We start from the raw sequence: 14,187 nt of genomic DNA on the forward strand, positions 1-14,187 counted from the left end.
GTGTGTGTGTGTGTGTGCTGTGTGTTTATGTATTTGTATGTATTGTGTGCATGTGTATGATATTTGTATGCATGTGTTTGTGCATGGTGTGTGTGATGTGTGCATATGTGTGGTATGGATGTGTGTGGTGTGTGATGTATGTGTGGTGTGTATGTGTGTGATATGAGCATGTATGTGGTGTGTACATGTGTGTGCTGTGTGTGCTGTGAGTGACATATGCATGTGTGCATGTGTGGGGTGTGTACATGTTTATGTAGTGTGTGGCATGTGTGTGCTGTGTGCATGTGTGTGATGTATGTAGTGTAGGCAGCTCAGAGGACAGTACATGATTTGGGGGAAACATGAAAGGACCCTCAGAAGAAGTCTGTCTGGGTGTGGTGCCCACTTCTAATGCTCCTAGCCTGAAGTAAACCTTTCCTGTTAATGAAACCTTTGGAGAGGAAATTGATGAAAATGGTTCTTTTTGGAGAACCTGTGCTTGGGCAGAAAAGCCAAGTTCAGAGAAGGCCCCTCCCTGCACCTGCTGCTTGTCAGTTAGTCACAATCAGGGCACCAAAGCGCTGTATTTTGGGGAGCCACATTTCCAGAGGTTGCCAATGTTTCATCCTTCCGTAAGAATCTTTAAAATTCCCAGGGGAAGATTATCATTCCTGTGGCCTTGCTTCACATGTTTGTCTATGAGTCAGTCGGCACAGCTGGGGAAACAATACTCACAGAACAAATTGTCCCCACAACAGCCACCTCGGCCTTCAGACAGGAGCATGCTAAGGGCCTGTTCCTGTAAAGATCGAGAGGCCCTGGGCAGATAAAAGACTACAAGTTCCCATGAGGGGCTCTTAAGATTTTTGAGGTGGGTACTTCCTGTTTGGATGGCATAGCCCTCTGTGGTCACTGTGAAAGGTGGGCTAGGCTAATTGCCAATTTGTATCTAAAGTTAGAAGGCTGAGTGCTTTCTTTGATCTTGAACTTACTTTTATTTCTCATATGTGGCACCCTGATAAATCTACTTATCATCACTTTCTCTCATTTGTCCTGCATCCTGCGTGGTCTCTAATGTTTCTGTTGAAAATCTTATTCACACATTTGTGTGCTCCTCTTGATTACAGACAATTTTATTTTTACTACTTCTTGATTTATGCTTTACTTCAAACCCATTGATTCAATCACCAGGTCACACACAAAAACCATTCTGAGTGAGAGGAACCAAGAGCCAAAGTTTTTAGAGCAGAGTTAATAAACAAGGCTAAAAAACAACTTTCAGGGGGCTGGAGAGACGGCTCAGTGGTTAAGAGCAGTTGCTGCTCTTGCAGAGGACTGGGGTTCAGTTCCCAGCACTCACAGAATGGCTAGCAACTGTCTGTAACTCCAGTTTCAAGAGGTCCTACACCCGACAGCCTTGCACAACACAGGTGCACTTATATACATGCAGGCAGTACACTCATACACATACAAATAATAAATAAACTATTTTTAAATAGTAGCCTAGGGATCATCAAGGTTATAGTATTTAAATCTTATGCTTATGCACATTTTCCTTGATATTTGGGGTCTTTGGTGACATTGGATGTGTTAGTTAAACTTGCTACGACACCTTGGTTTTCTTATCAGTAAAGTGGGGACAGTGACTTGTATCTTGTCCAAGAAAGATATTACTAGAACCTTGATTCCCTGTATCCTAGGAAAGCACATGATTTTAATATAGAGAGGAAACAAATCTACCTTTGGGGCCCTAGGACCACACTGCTGTGCCCCTCTAGGGGGTGAAGAGACCGAGGGAGACAATGAAGAAAGAAATAAGAAAAAAAGAAATCTCAGTAAAACGCTTAGACTGTGACAGTGGGCCAAAGCAAGCTTTTATGAGAACCACATTTGAGCCCAGGAATGAAAAATAAGAGCAACATACTTTAAAAATTATTTATGATTTTAAGCACATGAAAGGCATATCATGTACCCAGGGAGGGCATAATGGGGAACAGCTGGCTAACATGTGCCTCACCATTTCTGAGGATGTTCATAATTCTGATGTCCAAGAATAACAATAATAACGATGCCACTGCTGATTCTATTACTACTAATAAAAGGCATTGGGGTGCCTTTCCTGACAGGCAACAGAAGAACTTAGGTTGCTGGGCTTAAAGGGGAGCTCCAGTCTGCTTCCTTCTCAGAGGCAGACCAGGGAGCCCTGCCAAGGATCAAAGGCCCTTGGGGTCCAGGAAAGAACCCTGGAAAGGAGATCCAGAAAACCCGATTTCCAGGCCTGATTGTACCTCTGACTCTGGCAATTCCCTGTACCTCTGAACCTTAGTTTTCTCCTCTGCTAGACAGAGATACTGTTACTACCCAGTAACCCTGCCTCATAGGTTCTCAATGGGTTTGGATGAGAAATTGTTGGTGTGCGTACTGGATGTACTGCTAAACATTCTGCATGGGGCAGGTCATTGTCATCCCTGTTCATCCCCTGTATTTGTCACAATCAACCATCAAGCTCAGGACCCACCCTCCAGAGGGTGCCTGGAAGTGCTTGTGCCGTCAATGTGTTTCTTTTCATTAAATGTTTAAAGTCATGGTGTGTTATGCTTGGGGAATACTTTCAAAGCTATTTAGTCCTGTTCCTCTTTTACGATTTGTTAAGTGGGTCTGGAGGAACTCTCAGTCTAAGGCTAATTATCCACCACTACTGAGCAAACCAGTGTTCACCCAGTGCCCCAGGAATTATGGGGTTTTCCCACCTGGCTGTGGAAAGAGGTGCCACTCTCAGTCTTTCCAGATGGTTCTTTCTCTAGTCTGGAATAATTTCCTCACACCTATGCTGCTAAATTCTCAAGGGACACCTTCTGCAAGACCTCTCGGGTTCTCAGGGCCCCATTTCTTTCCCAGGTATTCTATCTTATGAACTCTTATTGCCTTGGTTTTCATAGACTATATTTCTATCTCTGTAACTTGGGGAATCTGGAGGGTTCCACCTGTTTCCCCTTGACTTCTCAAGGGAGGCACTCGGAGCAAGTCCTCATTGGGTCTGTCTCCTGCCTTTCAAGGTTATCTTCTTTCTGTTGTCTGATGTACAGTGTCTTGATAACCATTATGTTATTCATGTTGTCTGGCCATTTGGGTTTTCTTAGGATAACTCTGGTCTCTGCTCCTTTGTCATGGTGGGGAATAGAAGATTCTCATTTTCTCCTTAGAGATGAAGAATCACACAGGGATTGCAGAAAGTTACACAGGGAGTTAGTGTCAGCAGAGACCAGGACACAGCTCATATCAGTAGTATTATTGGCTTCCTACTATGTGCAAGGCCCACAGGGAGATGTCTCTGGTCTCTAGAACTCTATAGTCTGCTGAAGAGAAGGCAAACAAACCAAGAATTAGAGACAGATAAGTGACAAAGCAAAATAGACAATGATAAATTTAAGATGTAGGCATTCCAGGACGCATGGTGGGAAGGGAGTGGACAGGGAATGTTTTCTGGGAAAAGTAATCCTGAACCTTGCTGATGAAGGAGAGGGAGGATTTATTCAGGTGCTAAAAGACCTTGGTAGGTATGGTGCATACAAGGATACAGAGGTAAGAAGTGGGACCTTTGCCCACTGAGCCTCGTACTCATGGCATTGTGTCATGGGGGCATTCTGTCTCCACTCCCAGGAAGATCTCTGAAGCTTGGGAACTCTCTGTTCAACTTAAATAGCTGTGGAGTTTTGACCTGGGACTTTGTATAGGGTCTCATTTGGGGTTGTGGAGTAGAAGTAACTGTGAGGTTTCTGGAGGGACTCCAGTTTTCCTGGGTGTTTTTCCTGAAGGTAAATGATGATTTTACTTGCAGGGATTTGGAGTGTTCCCTATTGAGAAACAGTTAAAATTTATCTCCATCCCACTCCTGTTCTCACTATAAAAACATAGCACAGGAGCCCACTCCTCTTAGCTCATTTTTAGAAGTAGGTACAGCCAGACCCATCACCAAGTTGAGGCCCAGGAACTGCTTGGCAGTTCTCAGATGAGTTTCTGACAGAACCAGGTCTTGCAATAATTGCTGGAATCCAGACCTGTGCCAACTGAGTACAGGCAGCTCTGGGCCGGTGGACTGGACTCTTGGATGTTTTTGTACCTTCTGGAGACAGGAAGGGAATCTTTTATAACTGAAAGACTTGGACTTTATTCCTCAGCTTGATTTATTTCTCCAAGGCCAGTTGTCTTAGAACTATTTGTATTCTAGCCTGGGCTCCTTCAGTGGTACCAACTTCTGTCCAAGCTGACTCCCAGAAATTTACCATTCATTGGCCCATGAGGAGCAGTGTGGAGCATATCCTGTCCTCATGGAAATTATGGCCTGGTGGGGTCTAATCAAATAATCACTCAAATAAATATGAAGTTACAATTGTGTTAACTGTATGGAGAAGAGGAATTTGGGTCCATGAAATACCAGGAAGGCAAGATGTGGTCTTCTTTGGAGGTCAGGAGTAGCACTTCATGAATTGGCCTGGGAAGTTATCTGTGATGCATTAATGAATGAAAAAAAATCAAATTGTTGAACAACATGGGAAGTGTAAGTATAGCTCTTAGTAGAGGAACCCATCTATGTATGTATATACATATGCATATATTTGAAGAGTTGGGATAAAATACACTACGAGCTGTTAATAGAGGTTTCCTTTAGAGAAAAAGGTAAGACCGGGTCAAGAGTGAAAAGAAACTCTTAACGTTTAGTTAATATTCTCCTGTGATTTTGGTTTATCATAACTATGTTAATTTTATAACTGAAAACAAATCAAGATGCTTATAAGAAATAAAGTGACTCTGCCCTACATATTGGATTGAAAGTCTCTCTTTTTCCTCTTCTATCATTATTTATAATAAAATGAACAAGAAAAGTTCCTCTTCTGTTAAACCCAGTTGAGATGCATTGTCCTCAATGAAACACTTTTCAGATTCCTCAGCTGGAGGCGTTGCCTCCTTTTCTGAAGCCCTGAAGCCTTTTGCCTGCCTTTGGCTGCCTTGTAGCAGTCTACCTCATAACTATCTCGTATGAGTCTTTTTGCTTAGCAACTTGAGAACATCATGAGAGAGGAGCAAATAGTCCTTTAAGGCAGAAGATCTGCACACCAGCTCTTGCTCTGCTTGTATATTGCAGCATGACATATTAACCCAAACTTAGTGGCTTAATAGTTAGTAGTTAAAGCTTGGGAGTTAATAGTGAGTTCGTGTTCAGGAACTTGAGCAGAATTGGGCTTAGGATCATTTGGTTCCACATGGGGGAAGCTGGGGTCCCTTGGTGGCTTGGGGTTCAAGAAACTTTGTTCCCATGCGTACTGCTTGGCAGGGCAGCTAGGGCAGCCCGACTCAGTGCTTTTCTCTCTCTGAGCACTCAGGACTTTTCAGGGAAGAAGCTTGTGATCTTACAGGATGGGGCTGACTAATGTCCCTACTGTTTATATTTTTCTGGTCAAGTGACCATAGAGGCCACTTAGATTTGCGGAGAATGGGCACAAATACTCCATCTTTTAAGGTGAATTGCTGTACAGAAAATTTGTGTCCATCATTAATATAGGTATTCAAGAAGTAGACCTTTGTGCCTCAATTACTGCATTTATACACCAGAAAGACTAAGAACTATAATGTAGACAGAAATGGTACATGCAATATCAAAAATCCTATATGAACCAAAAATATGAATGATCATCTTGACACTATCCCTCTGCCTCAGGACAGGTACTCATTAAATATTTAATATTTGGGGGCTACAGCGGGCAAAGTGCCACCATTGCCATTTAATCATGAGGACTTGAGTTCACTCCTCAGTACCCATGTAAAAAGCTGGGTGTGGTGAGGTGCACTTGTAATCTTAGTGCAGAGGAGGCAGAGTCAGGAGGATCACTGGGACTCTGGCCATTCATCCCAGACTAGTTGGCAATCCCCAGGTCCAAGTGAGAGACCCTGTCTCAAAAAATAGGGTGGACAGCTCCTGAGGAATGACACATGAAGTTGACCTATGACTCTACCTGCACACATGTATATGCACCCACACACAGTACACCCATACTCACATGCCTGCACACACACACACGTTTAATACTTTGAAGGTAAACACACTTAAACACAGACATGTCCTCTAAGAAGCACATAAGAAAGTAATGCTGGGTGGCACAGATGCACATGATGTGGCTGGAGAGTCCAAACACTGTATTATGTTGATGTAAGTTAAATCTGAGTTTGCCACCCATTGCAATATGTGTGACCTTTGTTGACCCAACTCACCTATTGGAGCCTTAATTTCTTCATCATACTATGGGAACAATACCTAGGTGGGCTTCTCAGAGTATCAGAGCCAATTTGAGTGAAACACACTATTTCTATACTAAAATTCGATATGCATTTGCCCAGTGGGGGTATGGTGATTTTTCTGTGGTAGGCTTGTAATGTCTCTTAGGATGATGTGACAGTCATATAGAAAGTTGGGAATTTGCTAGATTCTCTGCACTGGCCACCTCCATAGCACACACTTAAGAGGGACTTTGGAAAAGCAATGAGGGAAAAAGACGGACCTTGCCTCTTATTCCTCCCATTGTCTCCTTTGCCCAGAGTGTTTCCCCGAGGGACCTGTGCCCTGTGCAGCTCCAGCTGTGACCTTGTTCTTCTTCAGGTCTTGCAGGTGGGCAGGTAGCATCATTTTTAGACCTGTGGCTTTGTTTTTCATAGATGTACGAGATCAAAGCAGGAGGCAGCATAGCGAAGACGTTCAATGCGATTCTACAGAAGTTGAGCTCACCCCTGCAGCCCAGAGTACCTGAACACAACAACAACAGGATGAAAAACCTCTCCTACCCATTCTCCAGGGAGAAAATGTACCTGTGAGTATGGGAGCCATCAGGACAGGCACATGAGGGGGTGGCAAAGGAAGCCAGTGGGACTCTGTGAGGAAGCCCCTTTGCCTAGTTCATCACACTATGTGATCAACCGGAGGGAAGGTGGAAGAAGGGTCTGGATTTGTGTATTACCTATAATATCTATTCATGATCATCTTGATTCCCCACCCTGGAAGAGTACGTACAAATCTCTTTATGGGAATGGCTATTTGGGAAACAGCTAGAAGGAAAGGCCATGGCAGAGAGGTGGGAGGTGAGAGATGCAGCCATGAGGGATCAGCTCAGTTATAGAAGCTGAGGGGAAAACTTGTCACTGTCAGGGGCAATAAGAACTGAGTGAGTGAAACAGGAAAGGGGCCTGGAGGGCAGAGAGCACAGAAGGAGCAACTGATTTTAGTAGTATTCTGTGTTCACTGGGGAATATCTCCCACCTAGTGTGCCATGCTAGATAATAATTGTTTATATGTGCTCAGCAAGTCCCCAACCCCCTTTGTGAGGTTATGACTATGCTTCAGTTTCAGAGAGGAAACTAAGTTCAAGTTCAGCCCAGGGTCACACAGCTACAAGGGCAGAGCCAGGACTAGCACAGAGGACCCCTTTTCCATGCATGGTCATCACACTATCTTACCTCCTTTCCATTTTTATAGAACCTCTTCTCTTTCCTAACAAGTTTATTTCCCAACAAGTTTATTTCCCGCTTCTGTGTCTTTTTTTTCTTTTTTTGTGACTCACTGAGTTTAGAGTTGTTTACATTGGCACGAATTTGGGGTTATGTGCCAGAGCATGGGCAACGAACCAGTGACTACACCGCTGAAGAAAATAACTCCCCCTCTTTCAGTATTTATTAACTGCCAATGGCTCCTCAGGAAGGGTGAGGTCTCCCAAGCTCCTCCCCAATCCATGTTGAGGGGCCCAATCTTGTATAGGTAACCACAGCTGGTGTGATTTTGTATGTTCAATGAATGACCATGTCATGTCCCGACAATAGCATTTCTTTTCCTCATCTTCCGATTCTCACATTCTTTCTGCACCCTCTTTGCTATTCTCAAAGCCACAGAGGGGGTGGCCTAAATATCCCATTTAGGGCTGAGCCCCCAACAGTCACTTATTCTCAACACACTGACCAGTCATGAGTTTCTGCTCACTCATTGGCTGCTGCCCACTGCAAGAAGAAGCTTCTCTGACCAAGGCTGAGAGCAGCCAAGGTCTATTTAGTAGACACTTTGACAACATGTCCATTTCGCAAAGCAATGGTAGCAGGTTCTCCCCTGGGGCTTAAGACCTCCCCAGTCATGGGCTTTTAGTCAGGTTCATGGTGCTAGGCATGAATTCCCTCTTGAGGAGCAGACATCAAATCCCATCAGAAAGTGATTGGTTGCCCCCATAATAGTCATGCCGCTGTTTTACCATGGGCACATCTTACCTGGGAGGTTGGTATTGTAGTGCTCAGGGTCCATAGCTGGGTGAGCTGATCTTTTTGTCCCCGGCTTCTTCCATGCTTCTGTGTCCTGGATTTTCATCCAAGTGGGTGTTGGCTTCTGATCAGTTACCTCCCACTTATCTCCCTTCATCTCACTTCTGCAGTCCTTTCTAATAACCGCTTTCCTTTCTAGGAAATTCTATTCTTCCCAACCAGAAGTCTGCTCCTCTGACTTTTCAGATCCACAGTCTACACAGTGTCACATGTCACTCTCCACCAGTCACTTGGTAACACGCATGTTTTAGTGACTGATGCTCCTGGGAAGCTGAGAGTAAGGAGCAAGTCAGTCGTTGTTGGTTTTCAGCAAAGGGCCCCAGACAGCGAGGCCACTCCACAGGTGCTGTGGGACTTTTGCTGTTGCAGATAGTTCACAGGTGCCTTTGTTTTTGAGCGAAAGCTTAGTGAATGAGGTTCAGAACCTTGCATAATTAAGTTTGGTATGTATTGATGAGATGACAGTGATAATATGTGACAATATGAAATGTCATTTTGAAAGACAAGTAATTATAAACCCAACACTCCAAATTAGATTTTTTTTTTGTTGCATTTTCACTATCTGTCCAGGCCCTGGCATATTTCTCACAGGCTTTAATTTTGAAAACTTGTCACAGTATCATAATTTTTCTAGCATTTTAACATAATTATATTTTTCTTTTTCAACTTTTTATTTACTTTATGTATATGAATGTTATGCCTGCACATGTGTAAGTACACCCGTGTCCTGGAATGCCTGTAGAAGCCAGAAGAGGGCATCAGATCCCTGGAACTGGAATTAAGGACTGGGGTTAGCTGCCCTGTGGGTGCTAGGATTAGAACCTGGGTCCTCTGCAAGAGTAGCAAGTGCTCTTAACTGCTGAGCCATCTCCCTAGCTCCCATAGTTAATTTTTAGTGACTTAAATTTTCATATCAATTTTGGAATTTGATTAATGTTGTAATGGGTATTTTTATAATTTCCTTCTATTCAATTTTTTTCCTTATAATAAATTCCTACAATGAGTTTTCAGAAACTTGTTGTATGAAAACAAGCATATACACTTTGTATGAGTGTAGTGGGGACCAGAGTGTATATATGACCGTCTTGCCATACTGCTTTCTAAAAGTTTGTTCTGGGTTGTGGGGGGCAGTAGTCTCAGGGAAAGGGCAGGAGAATGAGCTCACCATTTGATTTCTTGATTCTTCTAGGTACAACATCCAGGAAAAGGACACATTCTTTGACAACGCCACCCGTAGTCGCATTGTAAGTAAGGGGTGTACTGACTTAAGAAGGGGGTTTGGGGAAAGGCTGGGTGCCTAGTTGGTAGGGCATTTCCTTGCCCTCCTTGACAGTGTTTATCATTATTTTCTTGGGGTTTCCTAGAGATTGAACGGAGCATCCAAGAGCAGCCCCATCCCAGTAGCAAAAGAAACAGCTAACACATTCCCTCACTAAGATTTGAAAGGGTTGTGACTATGGATTCTCCACAGAAGCTTCTCTTAGAGTCACAGAATCAGGGAATGTCAAGAGATGGTAGAACTTGAAACTACTTAAGATGACCCCCTTGGTTTACAGTTAAGGAAATTGAGGTACCGAGAAGCAATGCATTAGAAAAAAACACATATAGATGATTAGTGTCCGAAACAGACTAGAAGCAGTTCTGATTACTGGGCCACCATGTTCATTACAAATCTTTCTCTCTTTCAACCCCCATGTCAAGGACTCATGCCAGTTTATACAGCAGGAAATGCTAATTAGTCAACTTACCCAAGAGTAAAAATATTAGCCCATTCAACAGAGAGCCAATGTTCTTGACTGAAGCCCCTATTCCTTCCTTCCTTCCTTCCTTCCTTCCTTCCTTCCTTCCTTCCTTCCTTCCAACTTCCTTCCCTCCCTAACTTCCCTCCCTCTCTCCCCCCCTCCCTCCCTCCCTCTCTCTCTCTTTCCCTTCCTTTCTCTCTTCCTTCTCTCTCTTTCCTGTACACCAAGACTTTTAATTGTGTAGGATGTTTGATTCCAATAAAAATCTGTGCCTGGCCGTTGTTCCTGTGGCCCCATCTCCAGCCACACAGTACCCTTATTTACTCTTCCATTTATTCTTACCATTCTAGAGGTTACTCAGCCTATGGGCAGAGGCGGGAAGAGGGCCCAAAGCATGCTAGAACTTGCACTTACATGGGGAGCATGGAAGCCACATTTCCTAGGACAGAGCTTATCTTTCTAGCACTGAAGAAGTGGGAGAGAGAGACTTAGAAGGACTTCCCAGCCAGTTTGATAAGTAAGAAGGGGCAGGGGACCAAAGAAAGTTTCAGAGCGTTTCCAAGACATGGAGACAAATGGCCTGAACTCTTGCTTTCAATACATACAAGAAAATATCACTGGTCCCTGCATGTCACGTTCTAGGAGGGATTAAAAAATGTACATATGATTTCTTTCTCCTTCCTAGGGAAAGGGGGGAGGTAAACTTCCTGTTTTCTTTGATGCTGTTGTTATAAGCCAATAAATTTCACCGTAGCTTGGGTTCCATTGACTGTGTGTGTAGGGGGGCAATTACAGGGTGTGGAGATGAACTGATAATTGCAAAGTGCTTGTAAAATAATACAATGCCATATACATTCTGTTCCTAATTATTATTGCTGTTGAATTACTGCTCTGTATTAGAAGTAGAATTAAACACTTTGGGGCCCCATTCTGCTGGAAGTTATTTATTTACCACTCCCTTTAGGTCTGTGACTGGAATATGGGAATGCGAATAATGGTTGTGGAATATATCTTTCATGCCTTCCTCCTTCTGGAAGCTTCTTTCTCCCTTTACTACTCTTTTCTCAGTCCACACCCCAGTGTGAGAAGGGCGAAAAAGACGCTTGAGTTTTGACCTGAATGCTCTGGACTTTTGACTGATGCCTTACTTGGGTCTGCAACCGTTTTCTGTTCCCAGTTCTGTGTTGGCCCTGTTGTTTGCTCCAAATCAGATGTCCTTGCTTGGCCTTGCTGGGCCCCAACAGGAGGTCATAGGATGACCAACACTGAGCTTACCTATGTCTCAGATTCTCTGCATGTGAAAGACAGAGTCTTGACAAACCCCATGGTGGAAGAGTTCTCTAGACTTGTTAGGTCTGTGGGACCTGAGCTGCCACAGACGTAGAGCCAGCGGCCCACCTAGTGCCCAGTTTTATGCTTTAGGGGAGGAGCTGGGAGGGAACATAGACTATTCTGACCCGGAAGGGTGAGACACTGGAACAGCTTGGAGAAACGAATGTAAGGCCACATTCTTCCAGCACCAAGCACTCTTATGCAGCCTATCTGGGCTTCTCAGGCCCCTGGTCCATGCTATTAGCAGAGGGTAGACCTTCTGAGGTGGACTCAGGCCCCTCTGCATCTGACTGCACACCCTGTGCTTTCTCCTCCAGGCTCTCCTGGTCGGCATGTGTCTGGCTGGTGGAGGAAGCATGCCTTGGCTCCTCAGACCTTGTAGGGGACCACTACCTTCCCTGAGGCTCCCCCACAAGGGAAACAGACCGAGACACTTCCTCCCCAGCCCTCAAGAGGGCTGCGTGCTGTCACTGGCTCGCCTCTGTTTTCCTTCCCTCAGTCACTGCAGCCAATTCATAGCCTTTTACTGATTTATTTTTCAGGGTGGGGCAGAAGGGGGAGCGTGTGTGAGGGGTTAAATTCTTTGCTTCCTCAAAGTACTCAAGCTTGAATGGGTTTGACAAGCAGGCCATGAGCTCGGCACATGCTTGGCGTCCCAACCCTCCCTCCAAATGGGCCCCCACCAGCCCGCCCCACAGGCGGCGGTGACGCACGTGGTCGAGGCGTTCACAGTCCTGCTGTCGTTCCCTTTTAGGTGCACGAGATTCTGAAGCGTACAGCCTGTTCTCGAGCCAACAACACCATGGGTAAGGAGCCCTCCCGCGCTGTGGGCCAGGCCATGAGTGAGGAGCCAGGCGGCCCTTTCAACAGCTTCTTTGGTGGGCAGAGGGGAGGATCCCAGACCCGCACCCCACCCCCCACAGGATGAGCAGCCTGTCTGGGCCCTGGATCAGGAGTACCCCATTACTTGGCTTGGCTGGGATGCTTCCAGGTTGTTGAAACTCCTCCCAGACCTCCATCTCAGGATCGTTGGAGGGTTTTCTCCCCTTTCCCTGTACCGTGTGCATCCGTCACTTTATCCATAGTTCAATTGTGCTTCTCTCCATAGTCTCCAACAGTTTGTAGCAATCATGGCCAGTTTTTACTTGTTTAATTTTAGGAAGAAAAGCATCTCAGAGGTCGTAAGTGAGGCTTACCCATTCATTGACTCTAGGCATGAAGAAACAACTCCCCCTACCCCATCCAGATATGGTGAATGAGTCATCAAAGACCACACAGCAAGGGACCCTCTAGGGTCCAAAGACGCCTCTTCTAAACCCAGTATTCTCTTCACCTTAACTGGTGGAATCCATTCACCTTGTGGTTTGTTTTTCAAATATGAGTATTTCCATACTTTTGGAGAGAAACCTCAGCGTTCCAACTTACAATCTAAGGCAGCAGTCTGGATGCTATCAGATTATCTGGAGACACACATAGTTGTAGGGTCAAAAATGTAAGCTGTGACCACCAGCGTGGTCACCTGGCTGCTGTATGGGAGAAGGCACCTGAGCCTGTGCACAAGTGTTCTTTGTACAAGTTACCCCAGTGGGTGAGACTGTTCCAAGGAGCTGTCATCTCAAATTCTTTGAGAGTGCTACCTCAGAATAAAATCTGTGATGGCCAATCTTGGGTTTTTGAGGAAATGTTGAGGTGAATAGTGCAGTCACTTGGAGTCAAATTTAGTGAGTGGAGGAAGCTGTCAAGCTGAGGAGTCATCATTGTGATGGTAGTTCGTATCTGAGGTTTTATATAAGACTCATGAGGGGGCTGGAGAGATGGCTCAGCATTTAAGAACACTGCTGTTGCAGAGGATCTGGGTTCGAATCCTAACACCCACATAGTGGCTTACAACTGTTCATAACTCCAGTTCCAGGGGATCTGACACCTTCTGACCTCCACAGGCCTTGCACATGGGTGCACTTGCATACATGCCAGAAATATACTCGTACACACAAAATAAAAATGATAAAATATTTTTTAAAAGATTCATGAACTGCCCTCATACCAAGGGAATCCAGTACTAATGAAGGAATCAGAACAGATTTCCTAGAGTGATAGCTTTCTTGTGAAGGTGCTCTACATCTCCAGGGGGCAATCATGGCTGCTCAAGCTTAACTTGATATTCATCTCATTACGCAATTCCAAATGACACTCTTGTGTCTTCCATGCCACGCTATTTAACTGGAGCATGGTGCTAACAAGGCACTCCTGAGCCAGTGCGAGGTACCTGCCCAGCCCCATTTCATGGGGCAATTGGAGACCTCACTCTGAGTCACTATTTTGTCCCAAGGACAACCAGAGCAGTCAGAAGGTCTGAGACTCTGTGGTGCATTTTCTCAGAGCCTTTATCAGATTTCTTGAATTCATCTTCACTTCTTGACTCAGCCCTCAATTCCAATTATGTGACTTTTTCCCTTTTACATCCTCCCCGGTTTGCAACAGATTGCTTCCTTACGTCTCATTGGTGATGTCTTGTTTCCTGTGTATTTCATGGCATTTTTCTTAGTCTTTGTCCTCACCTCCTGTAACTCCTGAAGCTTCTTTACTGAATGTCTGTCTTCAGATGTGAACCTCTAAGGGCGCTGCTGAGTGCTGAATGCCATTGTCTGTTTCTGCTCATGATCTTTCTTTGATTCCTCTTCTGTACTTTAGGTGTCCTCTCCAATTTCTTTTGACCCATTCTCCCCTCCCATCCCCTTTCCCTTTTCCCTATGGTCTCCTCCTCCTCCTCCTCCTCCTCCTCCTC

At 44.9% G+C, this 14,187-nt stretch overlaps 1 protein-coding gene across 7 annotated transcripts in view; it reads left to right on the top strand.

The window, feature by feature from the left end:
• Positions 1–14,187, top strand: part of Ano2 (anoctamin 2) — a 382,995-nt gene that overhangs the window by 83,765 nt on the left and 285,043 nt on the right. For all 7 annotated transcript variants that reach the window (XM_008825440.2, XM_008825443.2, XM_008825439.2 and 4 more), the window contains 3 exons: positions 6,688–6,839; positions 9,518–9,572; positions 12,157–12,208. In XM_008825440.2, the coding sequence (XP_008823662.1) occupies positions 6,688–6,839; positions 9,518–9,572; positions 12,157–12,208 (259 nt within the window). The remainder of the gene's footprint in view (positions 1–6,687; positions 6,840–9,517; positions 9,573–12,156; positions 12,209–14,187) is intronic.

The sequence above is a fragment of the Nannospalax galili genome, unplaced genomic scaffold (assembly GCF_000622305.1).
Source record: "Nannospalax galili isolate Female #2095 unplaced genomic scaffold, S.galili_v1.0 scaffold589, whole genome shotgun sequence".
In the NCBI taxonomy this organism is placed as follows: Eukaryota; Metazoa; Chordata; class Mammalia; order Rodentia; family Spalacidae; genus Nannospalax; species Nannospalax galili.